The 19504-nt window shown below is 43.0% G+C and overlaps 2 protein-coding genes across 3 annotated transcripts in view; one reads left to right on the top strand and one right to left on the bottom strand.

Moving 5' to 3' along the window:
- SLC35A5 (solute carrier family 35 member A5) overlaps positions 1-19504 on the top strand; it is a 340246-nt gene that overhangs the window by 238843 nt on the left and 81899 nt on the right. The gene's annotated exons all lie outside the window — the stretch shown is intronic.
- SLC19A2 (solute carrier family 19 member 2) lies at positions 2926-19235 on the bottom strand. Of its 2 annotated transcripts, none has more exons than XM_079973895.1 (6): positions 18974-19235; positions 14599-15069; positions 9062-9284; positions 8027-8219; positions 4643-4784; positions 2926-4035 (listed from the first exon to the last, which is right to left on the bottom strand). In XM_079973895.1, the coding sequence occupies exons 1-6, from the start codon at positions 19172-19174 to the stop codon at positions 3910-3912; spliced, it is 1356 nt and encodes a 451-aa protein (XP_079830021.1). In that variant the 5' UTR covers positions 19175-19235; the 3' UTR covers positions 2926-3909. The 2 variants fall into 2 exon arrangements, with proteins under 2 accessions (XP_079830021.1, XP_079830020.1); XM_079973894.1 differs by having other exon boundaries at positions 14485-15069; positions 18974-19233.

Here is a 19504-nt window from a genome sequence, read left to right as displayed (position 1 = left end):
GAGGCTAGTGTTGCCCGCAGCAACCTATCATTCAAGGCACCCCAGGTTGCCACAGCACACTGGTTGAAAACTACTGTAATGTAGCTATATATATTTTCTTAAGCTATAGAGAAGTGTGTTTGATTTATTCTGCTAGCAAAATTTGGGAGCTGGATTTTCTCATGAAATTGTAAGAACTCTTGTTAAGATCATTTAATAACATTGCACTATTAATAACAAGCAAACTTTAAAGAATATCATAAAATAATTTTATTTGATTTAAAAAATAGGTTTGACAATTGGCTAGAGTAGTGTTTTCCTATTCCAATACCATTACAACAATGCAAGAGAACCTGGAGCCATCTCCAAGCTTACATTCATCAGACTGGATTAGTGCTGCATAACCAGTTATGCAAATTACTACAAGGCAACTCTTAGGCAAGGAAGACATCTTGGTCATCTACATTATATTAACAGGATTTATCCAGAGATGAGGTCTTCTAGTTATTTCAGTTCCTCCCAGGAGGAACACAGGCGGCTAATCTAGAGTTGTGCGCTTTCCTTTAACATTCACATTTGTAGTGCAAGTAGCAGCTGAAGGGAAGCTTAGAGTTTAACTCTCTCCCTGTAAGTGTCACAATAAAAAACACCTCTCAGAAGATGCTATTTGCATACCACAGAAGTTCCCCTTGACACCAAGGGAGGTTTCCCTTGAAATGCAAATAAAAGTAATTTTTATTAGGAACCCAGCAATAGGAGCAAGAGTTAAAACTCCCTATTCACAGGACCCCCCCCCCCCCCGTCCCAAAGCTGCTCAGGCCTAACCTCAGTGCATATATATATATATATATATATATCAATGCATGTTAATTACATTCACCAAATGAATGTCACATCTTGGTCCAGAGGCAATAAGTATTTGCTGCTTGATTATAGGTCCAGCTTCCTCTTTTGGTTACCCAACACTTCTCTCCCAAGCTTCTGAATGGGTGCAGATTCTCACCTTTTCCTGTTAGCAATGTTTTCAAGTGTGTGTTTAAAGACATCTAGGATTCACATGGCTATTTCCTCATCAACTTGAGTAAACTGTTACAATTACCTTAGGAAGGAAGGAAGGATGGCCTTGTTACTAAGAAATATGTTCAGGGAAGTTTTTAATCTGTGATATTTTAGTGTATTTTTGGTTTTTATGGAAGCCGCCCAGAGTGGCTGGGGAAACCCAGCCAGATGGGCGGGGTACAAATAATAAATTATTATTATTATTATTATTATTATTATTATTATTATTATTATTATTATCCTGTCAGTTTGTACCTAGAAATTGGTTTCGAAGCCAGACCTGCAGGTGGATCTCAACACAAAAGCAACTGCATATATATTTGGCTATTTTTGATGAGTTAGTTCCTGAACCTTCAATCCATTGCCTCCAATGAAAAACATATTTAAAATTAAAATCCAAGTTCAAGCTCTCTGAAAATTAGGGGAAATGGTATGCTTCACATATTATGTAAAAGCTAAATTTCGTATGACAGCCAGGCTCAGTACTGTAAATTCAGGAGTAATATCCATCCTTTCTTTCCATTTTCCTCATCTGGATTTTAATGTGGCAAAGAGAGCACTAGATGAACAAGTACTCGATACTTACAATGGACAGGACTCATACTTCACACACTGGTTTTCCTACTTGCAGAGCACTTCTATCTAGAACATACAACAACCACACCACATGTCTGCTTGATTTACATGAATTAGGAAACACAACTAGCATTGGCCTCCCAAAGTCTGTATACACAGCTAAAGAAAATGTGCAGTCTTCAGGTGTAAAACCTATTTATGGCTTTTAAGTTACATAGAAATGCTTTTCATGTTAAAGTATGTACCACTGACAACAGCTTCATTATTTGGGCTTGTCTAACATCCTTAGCAGCTTGCCAGGAAACAACTCTGCAATCCTGAGGCAAATGCTCCTTGTTACTAATTCATTCAACCCTCTCATTTGCAATTATTTTGCAAGCCACAGGAAGTAACTGTGGCCAAAGTAAGTGGACATGGAAGGGAAGAGGAAATAGAACATGTAATTTAGCAGCATCCCTATTCCCCATAGTGTTTACAAACACAAACCATGTAAACACTCTTGCAGTGTAATCCCATTCCATATCCATCCTACAATGGAGGAATAGAATCAGAGATTCGGGGGGCCACTAGGGGGCGCATCGGAAGATGGCTGACAATAACATCTCTCCGACCCACACGAGGTAATTTGGAGGCTATGATGGGAGTAATTAGCCTCCCTACCCCCCCCCAGGATGGTGGGGGGGACTGCCTTGCCTGCTGTGCCCTATACCACCCCCAAATTTGTGGGGATGGGGGCACTAGGCACAAAGCCCTCCTGTGGGATTCCGGTGCTCCTGGACGCCGTCCCTGATCCGCGCCACTAGCTGCAAGAACTTCAAAAGAAACAATTTGGATTAAGGAATGCACATATCTCAAGGAAGAAGGGGGAGTAAAGACTGCTAACAGAAGAGATCTCTGAGAAAATAAGACGAGTCGGAGGAACAAGAGACAGTTTTGCGAGATTAATGATGTGTTCTATGAAGGCGATGATATATGGAAACCATCTCGATTTGAGGATTGGAAGAACGTAAAAATTCACACAGGATTACTATTGGTGTTTATCGGCTTAAGGAGACTATCAGAAGAGATCATAAAGAAAAAAGAGAAAATATATGAACAAGATATGATGTGGAAACAGCAAGATAAGACTGGATAGAATTATGAACTCTGTTTGGATTGATTTGGACTGATTTGGACATTAACGCAGTAGCAAGAAGATGATCAGAATCCCCCTTCGGATCTTGAAATATGGGTCCCCCCAACAAAATTTAAAATTCGGCTTTGTAATTCGGAAATTATGTGATGTGATTTAATTTGATTTGATTGGCCGGTTAATAAAAAATATTTTTTAAAAAAGAATAGAATCAGAGATTCTAAATTCTTGAGGATGAGATTTCATCCAGTCAAACGCATTTGGTCACCACTGGAAAACATATTAGCAATAGAGGAAAATGCTAATGAAGGAAGTTTCAATTATTTGAATGAGTTAAGCAAAATAACATTACTGTTGTGAGAGTTCATTCTCCCAGATGTCATGAAAATCTACTGTGAAGTTGAAGAAAGCTTACAGGGAATCAAGGAGTAAATGAGGTTTTAAGGATGCCAAACCAAGCCAAATTTTCATCACGTGCTCCCTATATTATTTATGAATGAAGATGTATAACTGTCACAAGGTCAGCAGGATAATCCATCTTGCTGTGCAAGGGTAATCAAAGGAAGCTGAGCCTTTAGAAATATCAAAAGGCAGACAAGACATGACCTACTACATTGTGATATGTGTTTGCACATGTATATGATAAGTCTATTCAATATTCATGAGTTTGCATCTACCAGCCTTGGGAGAGTTCTTCTTCTGCTATGTCCAACTTGACTTAAGACTACCTTTGATATACCTCACTGCCTTAATATTTCTTCTATACCTGCAAAACCCAGCCTACCAAGACCCCTGTAACAGCATGAACTGGGCTAGTTTCAACAACACCTTCACTTCAATGGCCGATTTATGGGCTCGCCTGTTTCAGGAAGCAATCAGTAAACCTCAAGGATGCTTCTGACCATCTCTAGTTATGCAGTATTTACCTAAAAGGCATTATCCAAGACCAATGTGTTGCATATAAACTTCTTACTTACGTAAGATATAAGTAAATAAATCTGTTCCTAATTTATGCTACTAATATAGTACAAACATGTATCACGACAATTTAGGTAACAGTCTTGAATTAACAGCATTTGGATACATTAATAAATAGGAACCAGCATATTTAAATAGATCCCCCTTCCCTAACACAGGGGCTTAACAAGTCCATATTCTTCATTTTAAGCACCATCTGTTGTTGCTTCATTTCTCCTCTCCTTCTTCCAGGATTTCCTGATAATACTGCATGTCCCACTGATAAAGAACACTACTGCTATGGCAGCAAAGTAGCCGGCATAGATCATGAACTGCAGGGAACAAAAAGAGAAGAGAGTGGTGAACTGAGAAGCAAAGTTCGTTAACCTAAATCAGGGCCAGTCCTACCATTAGGAAGGGTAAAACGGCTGGTAAGGTAATGTTGCACATCATAGGGCAGTAAACAGCCAATAAATAGTGCTATCTTCAACACAATGGGAGGATGGCAGTCACTATTTGGATTTTATGTCTCAGGCACTAAGATGGCAGGCTGTCTGAGCCATCATTTTATTATAATGAGTAAGAATCACATTTTGTGCTCGATTTTACACTCACCACCCATTTTTGTCAATGCATTTATTAGGTATATCTAAATAGGAAGCAGTCTTCAAGCCAAGCCTGAGAGAAGCTTCCATTTCAAGCAAAACATGTGCAATGGTTTAATCTCCCAGCTACTCATTAAGACAGATAAGCATTCCCAATATGTATTAGAAAATGAAGGAACCCTCCTCCCCCCAGGAAGCATACGACAAGGCCCTACCCCCAATGAAAAATTGTTGCAACCAGAATGACCTCTCTCACACCCTGAGGCAGACAAAAGGCTTTTAGTAGGAAAGCTGTATACCCTCTTTTCCCCCACCCAGCCAAAATGAGCCTTACCTGTGTGAATATGTCCAGGCCAAGCCCTTTTGCATCAACAACAATCAATGTGAGCAGAGTCTGCAATGCCAGGGCAATGAATGTATTGACGCCAAAAACAAGAGCATAACGCTCTACACTTAGATTTGTTGCAATCTGGAAACTTCACAGAAAAAGAAGAAATAGAGAGCATGAGTACTGAAAACAAAAGCCTCTTTTTAGGCAAACATAAGAGATCCACACAAGTTAATAATCAAAAGAGTTGGGATCATACAGGATTAGGGCAGCCAGTGTGCTGCCCTTCAGACATTGGATCCCAGCCAGCAACTCTTACCATCCTTCATCAGTGGTTATGCTGGCTGGGGTCCAATTTTTGGAGGGCACCAAGCTGGTTACCCTGGGACTAGATGCACCTGCCCATGGAAATATCCCGATCAGGTATTTAAAAAGCAAATGAGTTATATATATATGGGACCAAGGATACAGGCTCATCCTCCATCCCATGGCTTGCTTTCATCCCAGTAACTTTTAATCTCAGCTGGGGTCACTCTTGCCATCAAAGCCCCCGCAGAGAAAAAGATGTTTGGCAAGATACTTGCCTATGGAATAGTAACCTACACGAAGGGAAGAAGTTATACTCTTCCCCTGTGCACCTCTTTTGCTTTTAAAAAACTGGATATTTTCCCTCTTTCTACATCGGGACAGAAAGCTTTTTTCAGTCCTAAGGCTGCATTCCTTGTCAGAAACCTTTTGGAGACCACATAAAGGGGAGGAGTGTGCACATGCAAAAAGAGCCAATCAATGGATACATGCAAGTCCTGTTTTCTGAACACAATGCATTCCCAGGAAATCTCTCTTGCTCCTGATTTGTGCAGACCTCTTCCTTCCCTGCACAAACAGGTAAGGAAGTGGGCAAACTCAAGCTGTTCAGCTATCTGAATCAGCTGTTCATGTAGCAAGGTTTGGGTATAATTCTTTGTGTTCAGATAACTGAGATTTCAGATAGCCTGCATATACAATTCTACTGACTGCAGGATGCATTCCAGCCATACAAAAGTCAAGAAGTTCTCACACATCTCTCTATCGTCCTTCCAGGTAAGCACGAGGCACTACCACAATCCAAGGACATATTAAAGTCAGGTAAAATTACTTACAGAAAGTGTGGCCTATGGGAATGGGCCTGGCCTGGGGAGAGTTCCAAGAGTCAAACAGAGAGAATGGGAAAATCCCATTTGGTCCTTGAGCCTAAGGTTCCCCACCCCTGCTCTACATGATTAGTGGCAGCTCCAAATTTAATAACACAATGAAGTGCCAACATCATGTGTAATTTTGCCCTTAAATATCTGCATATGCAGTGATCTTATTGCTTCAACCCACAAACCAAAACACACACATGGATGTCATTTCCCAGCTGAGTATATCAAAGGGAAAATCAAAGCAGTTGAGCTGGTTGTACTATCCCAACTTGTTCAATGGAGGCTGACATGCCCATTTGTAAAATGGGAACAGTGACCTAATTCAGCGCTGAGGAGGATAGATGAGGTGCTGAAATATTAACTGCCAGGAGCTCTAATGATAAAATGACTGATAAATTGCATAGGATTTGTAAACAGTGGGCAGAAGGGAGGAGCCAAGATGCACAATGGAGAGGTGACTAGTTAATTCTGACAACAGCTGAGAAGACTCAATGGGTGGGAAATCAGTCAGTCATTTTTGCCAGCTAAGAATTGCTGCTTCCCAGTGTAGCTGGTAGAGGGACAAGCAAAACTAGGTTGAAGCTGCAAAGCATCAGATCAGCCCAATCTGATGCACATTTATTATGAAGTAACTCATTCAACGGGGCTTACTTTTCTGAAAGCACACATAGGATTAACTTCTACCGAAAATCAGGGTGTTCTTCTTATCTGCATTTGCTCACTGGCAGTTTTTAAGGGCAAGTTGTACAACAGCCTTCTCCGAAGGCTTTGGGAGAAATGGGTGGTCATCCAGATGTGGTTTTAAGCTGTTGGACGCAATAACTCCCACCCAACTCCACTTTTGTAAGCAAAAAGCACTGTTCCAAAACAATAATGAACATCAGTTGGGAAGGACTGTAGCTCAATGGTAGAACATGTTTCCCATGCAAAAATCCCAGCTTCAATCCCCTCTGGAAGGGCTGGGAAAGTTTTGTCTGAAACCCTGCAAAGCTGGTGCCAGTATCTGGTTTACAACTCTCGTAATCCCAGACCATTGGTCATGCTGGTTGGAACTGACTGGAATTGGAATTCAGCAAGAACTTGTGTTGAAATTACCAAGATAGCTGATCCAGCTCAGTAGAAGACAGTTTTCTTTGTTCCCACACGTGAACACATGGGAGCCTCTTGATAATGCAGTTTCCCTTCCATGACAATTAAAAGATGAAAGCTATTGATACCTGTGTCCTTGCTATTCTTACTTATGTACTGTCTATAACTACTGCCCATTGCTCAGTATTCAGCTACTGTACTTGCAGTAACTAGGATAATCTGTCTTAGTTTGTGTGCTTTCCTGAACTATTGCATTACACTGCAAAATGAATTATGCAAACCCACAACATAGCTGATGCATGTGAAAGCACTGCTTACAAAGCACTTATTGCTCTTCCTAGCTTTCACCTTTATCCAAACAAATAAGCTTGGAAGAAACCCAACACATGAGGATATCATAATATGGAGAATCTATTTTTAATTCTGACATTTCTGGTTGCCAGTGTCTTACTGGCCGCATGCCCAAAGTCACAGTCATTTGGCATGACAGCAATTAGATGTGCACTGCCAAAAAAATAAAAAGACAAATGGTTGCATAAGTCAGACTGGAAACCTCAGGCCTAGTTTCAAAGTGACACCAGATATGCAAACCCAACTTTACATTGAAAACGGAACCCTCATCTGCTACGTGCAACATTAGTAACTCAATTCAAAACAAAATGTCAGGCACTTTTTCTTACATAACCATAGAATCAAAAGCGTTGAAAGGGACCGTGAGCATCGTCTAATTCAACCCCCTGCAATGCAGGAATCTTTTGCCTAACCCATGGCCCTGAGATTAAGAGTCTCATGCTCCACCGACAGAGCTCATGTTTAAATTAGGCCACAGAATGTAAACAGCACATATTGAATAAAAGTACCCGCTGTTCTTTGCTTATATTACAATTTTCTGATTTCAGACTGAATTGACCTGATTGACTTGTACTCCAGCAGGCATAATTGATAAGGCACTGCATTCTAAAATTCAAGAATCTAGATGCATGTTGATTGCCTTTACTTGTTTGACATTCTTAAATGCAGAACATCAATTCAATGCTTACAATGCAATACAACTCTGTGCTGAGTTTATGGAAACATGGATGATTAATTATAAACTGTCAGTTTGCAAAGATCTGCTTACGTTGCAATTGTGATGAGCAGCATATAGACAATTCGGAATACTATGTACGAAGCATAACAGACCCAGATGTTATGAACGCTGTCCATGATATACACGGCGGCAGCAATGCAGAGGGAAAACATGGCTAAGGCTATCTCGCCCCAGGTAGCCCAAGATGTTTTTATGTGGCCCACAACAAACACAGCCACAGCTCCTGTAAGTGCAAAAACAAATTAATTTGTATTTAGCTAGCCTTTAGGGCAGTTGCCTAATCTGTGGCCCACATCCACCACTCGCCCGCCCGCCCCAGTTTTTGTGGCCACCCAAAAGACACATCCCTAAAATATGTCATTTTACATATATATAATAATAAATTGGGGGGAGACATCCCCCCGCCAAACACACACATACCCTAAATTGTCTTCTAAATAGAAGTAAAATTGGCCATACCCACTTTGATATGTGACTCCCTGGTCACAGGTCACTGTGGCCCTCAGCCCCCAAAAGTTTAACCATCCCTATTTCAGGGCTTCTACAGTTATATGGTGCAAGCAGGCTCGAGAATTTTGAGGGCAGAGAGAAAACAGGTGGGAGGTTAATGTAGAAATGTTGCCCGGTACTAGCAGTTACAATCATTACTCAATTGTGGTTGTGCATAAAAGCCTGTGTAAGCGTCAGCCTATTGCTCCAACTGGTGTTGCATTGGTCATATTCATGTACCAAACCTGGGCATTCTTTGCTTGGGTATAGCTCCTCAGGAGGTTGCTATAAACACTATCATCTCCAGACAGAATTTCAAAACACTAAATTGCTAGCAAAAGCAAGTGAGTCATCACATGCACACATCGTATGAAACTCACTCAACAGTAATTTAAGGGAGTGCCGTTTACGGGAAAGGGTCTCTTGCTCGAAAGAGGAAAACACCAGTTTTGGCAGCTACACAACACACATTGCCCTGTAGATAAGGAATGTTTAGTCCTTTAGATCCAGTGCTTAACATAGTCCCATAGCATGGATCTTATCTCTTTTAAAAAAATAGTTACAGAGGGAACTTACCCAACAGTGTGGAAACAGCCTCTACACCACCGTTATAGATCGGAGAGGTCTGAGAAGGCAGCACTTTTTCCCATAGACCTTGAGCATAGTTTATGACTTGGAAGTAACCACATGTTGAGAGCGCCCACCAAACAGACCAACACAGCAGAGGCCGGGACGAGTAGCACCGAAGGAAGTCCTGCCAGAGCTCTTTGATTACTTTCACAATGTCCACTCTCTCCTCCTGCATAGATTTAAAACACACACAAAATTCAGCTAATCTTTCTGTCAGTTACTTGCATGTACAACAGCACAATAGGAAGAATACAGATCTAAATAGGGCTAAAGATATAAAACTGTCTCCTATTCAAGAAGAAGCACCACCAGAGAGCAGTGTCCCTGGCTATCTTTCCAATAAAAAGATGAATCCATGACAGTGAAACTGAAGACCACTAGTTCAGATACATTCATGGGGTTGGACTAGATGACCCTAGGGAATCCCTTCCAACTCTACAATCCTATGATTCTATGGTCCTTTTCTCATCCTGGATTGGGCCCTGCCTGATTATACATGCCACCACAATTCTTTTTGATCTTTGAATAATTGTACAAAAATAGCCTGTTTGTGCTAGGAAAAAAACTGCATGATGGAATCTGGGTAGAGAGGTAAAAAGGTTGTGTGGTGCACAGAGACATCACACGAACTGGCCACCCAAAATCTTCAACTGTTATTACATTGCTACATACAGTATTAAACAAATCTAATATTCCTGTTTAGAAAACAGTCCATTCCATGTACGGACAAAACAATGGGATGGCAGGGCAGCGGCTTGGGGTGGAGAATTAGTCAAAGAAATATGCAATTCTGGGGTGAACATGGACAGGGTTGGTTCCTGCTAGCCATATCCCATATTCTCAACATTCAACAAGTAGTAGAAAGTAAGGCATTTAAATAACGGGGCAGCAATGGTTGGACACATGGAGAATTCTACAAAAACCACTTGGCAAACCCTGTGCCCAGAACTTCCAAGGCCCAGGGCTTGCAACGCTTGCTCAGCCCTGCACACCGCGACTCCCAAACACCCTACAATTGGCTGTAACACATGGAATCCTTGCCTATACTCTGCGCGGGTAAACATTTACACTATGGCTGAGGTCAAACAGCCAAAGGTTCATAGCATGCCAGTTGTTTTTAACAAGGGAGACGAATATTTATATGCTTGATCCCAACTGCCCATGACCAAAGTGCTGTAGTAGGTGACACATTCGCTCTCTGCCTTAGTTCCTTTCCGATAAATAAAAACAGCCACAGTCCCCATGGGATTGCTATGACTACGATCAAGATAAGAATTATAATACTCTTTGTATATTCAGCTATGGGGAATTATTACAGCTGAACTAAAAGGTACAGGAGGCTAAGCTTTCACCTCTAGCAAAAACTGCACAGATACCATTCAAGCAATTTAGGGGGACGGTACAAGAACAGCCAGCCAGACCATGAGGCAGGGTGAGGAAGCTGCCCCCAAGGGCCAACACACCCTTTCCACTACCCAGCTTTGCCACTGGTCTCCCCAGCCTCTAGGGACAGAGAGGGACTGGCAGCAAAGTTCTGCAAAATGCCTCCCCTGCTGCTGAGTCCATGAGAGAGGAGGTGTTCCACCACCCAGCTTGGCTGCCATGTGTGGAAGGGGGATCCCCCCTCCACACATACGTACACACACACCAGCCTGGAGATGGGGCAGGGCTTTGCACCAGCTTCTTTCGAATGGAGAAGTCGATGCAAAGCTGCATCACATGACAGGAGGGGGAGGACCCAGTAAGGATTCATTCACACACACACACACACACACACTGTGGGAGATGCCACAAGGGCTTCTCGAGTAGCCCTCAGGGAGTTTGCCCCCCTACATTGCAGGCCGCAGCATATTTCACCTTGTGCATACAGAGCAAGGACAATGGTAGCCTAGAAAGCACTACTCCTTGCTGTCAATTGGCTGTGCTAGTTAATATGCCTGATTAACTAAAATCAGTGGATCGTTTTCAACCAGGTTTTACTCACAATACACCTATTTATATTCACTGACCTAACTTAGTAATGTTCATTACTCTGAGTAAAATTTAGATTAGTATCACCCAGTATATTCCCAGAACAAGTTTTTAAAGCATTGGAGAAGCAGCTTTTCAGACACTAAACAGACAACGAACAAGATGAGCGACTTTCCCTTCCACAATTGAAACAAGCAAGCACTCCACTCAGCCCTAATATTTAAAACTACATACTTTTTCAACGTACATCCAACTGAGGTAGGGCTGTAAACTAATCAGAATCAGCTGCCATGATTACTCAATAGAGTGTTGGGGAGGGAGGGAGGGAGGCTCATTTAATTTCACTGTTCACAGGTTGTACAATGACGATAAAGGTATTTTTTATTATTATTATTATTATTATTATTATTATTATTATTATTTTGAAATACTCGGCAAAATGTGCCAAAAATACACAGGCAATGGATATGTCACATAATCATAAAAAAGAGATTGTAGAGAGGACTCAGAACCCGCCATCTTTAGTCAATATCTGACAGTGGACAGCTAGTAGCCCAGTCCCTTAGGGAACCTGTAACCCACCAGACGTTATCGAACTATAATTCCCATCATCTCTGCCCAGTGGCCATCCGACAACAACAGGAGTGATACAGGTTAGGCCACATCTGGTTTAAAGCCACAATCAAAGAATGCCTAACCACATCTGCTTATTATTGAAGAAACAAGCCAGGGCACATCCAATGGTACAAGGGAATTATGTTTCTCATGATAGGAGCCAAGCAAGCTTAGCACACTTAAAATCAATGGAGAAGATGGCTGTACACTGCTGCTAGTTACTCTAGCTAACTCTTCTTTTCCACAGGGACGAAGCAATGTTTATTAACATTCTATGGCTTTTTAAATGTGTTTGTGGGAGGGGGTTATTGGTTTGTTTTTTATTTTGTTATGTATCATTTTGTATTTTTATGTTGGAAACTGTCCTGTGATCTTCAGATGAAGGGTGGTTTACAAATTTAATAAATAATAATATTTCCTCCAGCTTTACAGCTAGCAAAGTAATGTCCCAAAGCAGTATGACTGCACAATAAGACCCACAGCAAGAGTTGCAAGTGGTATGCTGCTGTTGTAGTAATTTATCCCGTATCGGGTCTGAGAGAATAACTTTTCAAGGTGAACAAAATGTGATTTGTGAACAAAAGAGAAAGAATAACTTTCCCAACAGTAAAACTCATGGGCTGCTTACGGCAAGTTCCAATACTGCCCCCACACCTAAGTTCAGCTCCTGTGTTTTACTGAAGTTTTAGATTTTTAAGAGCAGTCAAGCTGTTTTTAGAGAGTGAAAAGCCTAATGGCAGTCTAGTTTGTGGGACACAAAACATATGCTGGAGCAAGTGTACAAATTCTGCAAAAACTGGCCAACATCAACACCTAGTCACCAACCTGACGCCCTCCAAATGCTGGTGCCCTCTAAATGCTCCAAAATCATGCTGTGCTGATGAGAATAGATCTCCAAGGCATCCAGAGGGCACCAGGGCCTGGTCTAAAGAGTGCAGAAAAGAAAAATCTCAAATTCTACTTCCCTTTCTCTCACTGTCTGTGACTATATGGAGTCCTGAGCTTGAATGAATGGTCTGGGAAAGAGACAGGTAGGAGAGAAGAGCTGTGTTTGGTTCTGCCTTTTTGACCACAAGTTTGGAGCCAGCATGAGGCAGAACACTTCTGGTGCGTCTACCTGTGGGCAGCACAGTGGTGCCAAAGAAGACATACTGCCTCTAGTTTCCATCAACTAAGGAAACACCACAGCACAGGATAAAGAGGAACAACTATAGAGCTCTATACTCAGAGATGGGGAAAAACTGCAGACCGCCAATACCCTAGCAGACTGATACAAGATCTGCATGTGTATTCTCTCCTCTCTCACAGAGCCTGCTGCCTGGAATCTATAATCTGTGGGGTTCCACCAGGATGTTTAAGATTATATGTGCTTAGGCCAAGACCAAGCTGTATTTGCAGTTTGCTTGTGTACACAGTTTGCAGATAAGGGGCTTTTTTGCCATTCCCTATAACTAAAGAATCGCTTTTTAGAATGGACTTTTTCTCCATTCAGAGCTCTCACCTCAACATCAGTGCCCTGAGTAGGCTGGTGGACACAGCACTGACAATACATTCAACTTTCAATGTATAGAATACGTACAAGAATACAATATGAAAACACCTGAGTTGCAAAATGTCAGTAGAAGGCATGGGTGGGGAGAGATGAAGGAATGAGAGAATAGGAGAGGAGGAGGAGCAGTATTAGCCTATACAAAAATACACTGTTGTGCTAATTTACATAGAACTGAAGAAAATGCTGCCATCTATCCATACAGGTTCTCTCAGCTTCATGCTAATCCTCTGCTAGGGAAGCAGAGCTTGACTGGGAAACTTTAATTCCATGGAATGCTAAGAGCTTTAATTACCAATTGTAGCCTAGCAAACAAAACAAGAACAAAAACACAGAACCCTTTCTGGCCAAGGGACAGGATTTTTTAAAAGTAATTTCTAGATTTGTTTGCACAATTGCAGAAGTTTGCTTTCTGCTGAAGTGTTCATTCAGGCTTCACTATGTCCTGCAAATTCCTTTAGAAGCATCTCCACACAAGTTTTTCTGACCCAGTCTTCACTTCATTGGTTCCTATCTCTGGACCTAGTTTACCCTGCCAATTGGCCAAAACTTCTCCATAGGCTCTCCTAAGAAGCTTGTGGTAGCATCAGTACTTGCAAAGAAGTTTAAAAGTATCATATTCTTAAGATGGGTAGTAGCCCACCTTCAGAAACATACAAGAATACCTGTTCTTGGAGCTACCGCTTACTCTCCCCAGCAACAACAGATTCCCCAAAAGAATCTGTTTTCGTCTCTCAGGCCTTTTAAGATCTTGTTTTTAAGTTCCTATGGAATGGTTAGTGGTTTTAGCATAAGCATTTGATGGTTCCAGTTTCTGCACTCTGTACAGTATTTGATTGTGGTTGATTTTTGTATTTGGCTTTTATGCTGGCTTGTTTTACGCAATTATAGGTTTTATTGTAATACTATATTTTTCTCCCTTTGGATACCTAGAAAATTCATTTAACGAGGCATCTCATAAACAAGAATAATAAATTGGAAGTTAATAAAACTGGCATATTCGATTTGCCTGAACTTGTACATGTTCCAGGAGGCAATAGGACTCCACTGTCAGAGGCATGCTGAAGATCACATCCCCAGAATTTAAAGTGATCAGACACCTGAAAACCCAATGAACTGCCCTGACATGCCACAAGCAACAGACAATGTAATGGTCAATTAACCCAACAGAGATGTTCTGTGCAATGAGAGAGCTGCACCTTCCATTCCCCTGGAAAACAGGATTATTGCTTACCTGTTGCACTGCTGGATGCTCATCATCTCTATTTAAAGGGATCTCCGATTCAACATCTTCCCACCCAGGAACCCTCTTTAAGGCAGGATCTACCACCTTCGTTTCCTTACTGACCTGGGTGCTTGACTGGCGATGGTGAAAGAAAAGGCTTTTCTGTGGCATGGGCAGAAACCAGGCCATGGCGAAGGCAACGGACACAGCAGTGAGAGAGATCACATTCAAATTGAACAGAGGCCAGGCAAATACAGATACCAGGATTTGTCCAGAAACAGAGCCCACTGTAAAACCCACAAGTGTAGCACTCCGACAGTAGCTTGTGACTTTTTGATACAACGTTAGGTCCACAACACTATAGATGTAGGAATAATAGGCAATTTCTGTGGCAGTCACCAGTCCATAGAAGAACTCCAGGAACTGAATAGCCAGCAGTCCTTCTGCATAAAGCAGCATAAACCATGTCACTATAAGGCTTAGTCCTTGTAGAAGGATGACAGGCTTGTAGCGGAGATAGTCTGTTGCCAGGAAGACAGGAAAGAGCAGCACCAAATAGGAGTAAGTCCATACTGGATAAATTTCATTGAAGACCTAAATGAAGAAGAAGAAAAAGATATGAACATTTGTTAAAAGAAAATTCATATTCTAACAGGTATAATTTACAGCTCTTTCAAATCCAAGCTTTTACATAACATCAAACTGTGCAAGGGGTAGTTGCCAAGCAAATTCTCTCTAGAGAGGCTATCATACAGTCAGAGTCCCTTAGAAAGCATGGAACATCTGATGGCATTTGGTAGTCACTTCTAGAGAGGGAAAATGGAGAATGAGAAGAGTATGCTTGCTGGTCCACACTGCAACCTCACTCCATCACCCCAGTGTGATTTTATAAGAAACAACCTCAGGAAGAACAGCTATTTTTCTCTCGTGTTTCCCTATTCATGGTTTTAGGATTGAGTCAGAGATATCCTGCTCTGTTAAGGAAAGGATGAGCAACCTCTGGCACTCCAGAACTTCTTGTTGGACTCCCAACTCCCACTCGTCCCGGGCTGCATGGCCAATATTCATGGCTGATAGGAGTTGCGGTTCAGCTACAGAGTCAGAGGCTCCCCGTCCCTGTATTCAGGCTCCACCCCACTGACCTTTACACATAGCTGCAAGGAATTATTTTTATGTGTTCACTGCAGAAAAATAAACTTGTGCTGGCTAGAATGGGGGAGGGAGAAGAGAAGGTAAAATAGGTTAAGAAGAGTGGTCGGTCCAAAATCAAAGTTTCAGAAGCAGTGCCTTACTAGGGTTGGCTGGCATGACACTGTGTTAATCTCAGGCTTGGACACTGCAGTAGTAGTACAGGCTGATATTTCCAGCTTAAAATGTACCAAATACATACTGAAACAGAGTGCACGTGGGGTTAGTTGGAAAAGGCAATATGTAGAAGATGACCCTGTAATGTTTACAAGCTCATTTGCACACAAAAATATGTGTTGTTTTTAAATCTTCACTACAGAGAACAACCACACAAACCTGGAAGAACAGAATTGAAAATACGGAGTCACATACAGCTAATCGAAACGACAGTCACAAAAGATTTGTTGCAAGAAAGATCAAGATGTATAAAAAGCAGCAGTGAGATAAAAACTTGTAAGACTGGATATTTCAGAACCTTATCACAAAATCTCCAGTCAATTTTGCTGTCATCTGCAACAGTCAGGATAAAATCATTTGCAAGGACTTACAGATTGCTAAAGGTTGAGACAGTCTGCATTATTTCATTGTCATTATTCATAAAAGGTAAAAAAAAATCCAGTTAAAAACTGACTGAGGTAGGAAAACTATGGAACTTGATTTCTACTTAACAAGTATCCAAGTGACAGCTGTCCTATGCATTACAACCTTGCAATACCTGTCTCCAAGGGCAAAATTTTTAAAGTATGGTTTCTCATAAATAAGTCCTATTCAGATCAATGGGATTACTCCTTGGAAAATATGTTAATGATGCAGTCTTCAACCAGCAAAGGTCTACCTGTTCATTATGGCACATTACTGAAATTGGGCCTTTAATTGTTTCCTGGATGGATTCTCTCCCTACTAAAGGTGTTCAGCCCTTTAATGACTATTTTCCTAAATTCTAATGGCATTATTGTCCTGTCCAGTTTACCTTTGTTTTTATTAGCTTTCCTTCTGCAAAAAAACAGAAATGAATTTACTTATTTTTAAGAAAATGAAGGTCGAGCATGTGCACTCTCTCCAAAACACAGACAATACATCCCTTGCAAAACTGAAGCAGGAAGCAGGTGCCAAAAGCGACCACAGGTTTAGATGAGGTTGAAGGCCAGCAGCACACCAACTGCAGATTCTCTCAACAACTTTGAGTCAACCAGCTTGTGCTGATGATGATGGGCAACAAAGGTAAGCTCCCCAAGCCCTCAACCAAGGGTCAATAATGCTTAGTCCATGTAAGATGGCCTAGGGCTGCAGCTTGGAAGAACTGCTGCAGGCCAAGGCTTGAATGAGAAAACCCTAAAATGCAACAGGCAGCAACTGAAGTCTCCATAATAACTGAGTGAATGACGGCAATTCCAAATAACACTTACAGTAGATGCAAGTTTGATCTAGGAGAGGGATGGGCAGGAGATAGAGCAAAATCTTCTGGTAGGAATTATACCACTCATTTGCACTAAAGGTAAAGGTAAAGGTACCCCTGCCCGTACGGGCCAGTCTTGACAGACTCTGGGGTTGTGCGCCCATCTCACTCAAGAGGCCGGGGGCCAGCGCTGTCCAGAAACACTTCCGGGTCACGTGGCCAGCGTGACAAAGCTGCATCTGGCGAGCCAGAGCCGCACACGGAAACGCCGTTTACCTTCCCGCTGGTAAGCGGTCCCTATTTATCTATTTGCACCCAGAGGTGCTTTCGAACTGCTAGGTTGGCAGGCGCTGGGACCGAGCAGCGGGAGCGCACCCCGCCGCAGGGATTCGAACCGCCGACCTTTCGATCGGCAAGCCCTAGGCGCTGAGGCTTTAACCCACAGCGCCACCTGCATCCCTGTAAACAAAATAGTGAGTGAGAATTTTTTTAAAAAACCCTGCTCTTAGGAGCAGTCCAAAGGGAAAGGTAAGTCCAGTCATGAACGACTCTGGGGTTGCGGTGCTCATCTTGCTTTACTGGCCGAGGGAGCTGGCGGGGATGCGAACCGCCGACCTTTCGATCGGCAAGTCCTAGGCGCTGAGGCTTTAACCCACAGCGCCACCTGTGCAAATCATAGAATCATATAATTGTAGAGCTGGGACCACAAGGGCCATCTATTCCAACCACCTGCAAAGCAGGAATCTTTTGCCCAAGGTAGGGCTTGAACCCATGACCCTGAGATTAAGAGTTTCATGCTCTACCAACTGAGCTACAAATATATGGTTAAAAATTATGAAATGGTTCTCCAAATACATGTTTGGGTTAAAAGTGGGTTCTGGGTCTGAAAAGTTTGAAGCGTATGGCTCTATATGATTCTGCAGTAGATCAACAATGATTTTTGAATCCGAGTCTGGGATAGCTGAGTTGGTAGTGCATGAGACTCTTAATCTCAGGGTCGTGAGCCTGAGCCCCACTTTGTGTAAAAGATTCCTACATTGCAGGGAATTGACCTAGATGATTCTTGGTGCTCCCTTCTGACTCTACAATTCTATGATTCCAAGTCGTCTAACAAAGGATTATACTGTATACTCCCATTATACTCTACTTCTGAAATTAAGGAAGCAGAGGTGTACACATGAGGAAAGGACTTTTCTTAAATAAGGATTATGAGCTATATTGATTTCCGGCACTCAAAATAAATGTGTGGGCTCAGGATTCTTTAATTCTAAGTGCATGCCTTTTGCACAAGATTCCAGTAAAAATATAAGTAATTAAACCCACCCTGATCTGTCAACCTCTGCATACTATGCAGTATACCAGTGACAGCAGGACCCCATCGCAGGCTAATGACGCAAGAAAAGTCCCTGTACTTTTAGTAACCGTTTGGCAAGTCGAAGTCATAAGATCCACCTGCTGCTGCTCAGGACGGTGCCAAACTTTCCCGCCGCGACATCCGCTTTCCCTCCCGCTTCCACCAAGGGGATCACGCGCTTATGAATCTACCCGTAATTCTGATTTCCCCTATAGCTCCAGCAGCCAGCCATTCATCCATACCGAGTTCCGGGATGCTTTAGCTTTCCTAACCAAGGGGGGTCGGGGGGGGGGGAGCTTCAGCCTACCTGGCAGCCATACCCGCAATAATTCGGCGCTAGGGAAGGGTCCTCTGCACATGTTCGATAGCCCTCTCTCTCCTTAGCAGGACCGACGGCCGAGGCGGAAACACAAAGCCCCGGGCTACTAGCACTGAAGGGACAAAGCCCTTGTCTACAGAGCTCGGTGGGGCTTACTTCCGAGGAGACCCCCCCCCCCGGGCGAATCTCCTCTTGGAAACGCTACGGACTAAAAATGCCGCCGCCGCCGCCCGTGGAATACCTGAGTCTCGGTGAGGTTCTTGTCCGGCCCCAACAGGTAAGGCGTGAGGAAAGGCTCCGACGGCCGCAAGCTGGCGAAGAAGCCGTAGCCGCAGAGCACCGCCGTAGGCAAAGCCCAGCCGAAGGCGCGCGGAGCCCGCCCCGCGCGGCGAGGCAACAAGACGCGGGACCGGAGCCCGTCCAGGACACCCTGCGCTTCCATCCGACGAGCCCCGCGATGGGGCGTCTCCGCGTATGGACGTCCCTCTCTCTCACTGAAGTGCAGCGCTCGCTCGGCTCGCACAAATCTGCGCCGCTGCCCACGCGGCTGAGCGCCAAAGGCACCTTGGCCCTGCGCAGTAGCGCGCGCGGGAGGCACGCCCCGCAACTTCCGGTGTCGGTTCGGGGTTTTTTTTCTGGTAGTGGGAGCGGGGGACGGAAATGTCCGTTCGCCCCCGCGGAGCGTTGTAAAGAAGTGCAATGCTCAGGAGGCGGTCGTTGAATTGGAATTTAAAGAACTGCACCTTTGCTGCAACCTGAGAGGTGTGGCTTG

The sequence above is a fragment of the Podarcis cretensis genome (assembly GCF_951804945.1).
Source record: "Podarcis cretensis genome assembly, chromosome: 4".
NCBI lineage: Eukaryota > Metazoa > Chordata > Lepidosauria > Squamata > Lacertidae > Podarcis > Podarcis cretensis.
The sequence above is the reverse complement of the archived record's forward strand: the minus strand, read 5'-3'. Positions and strand labels throughout refer to the sequence as shown.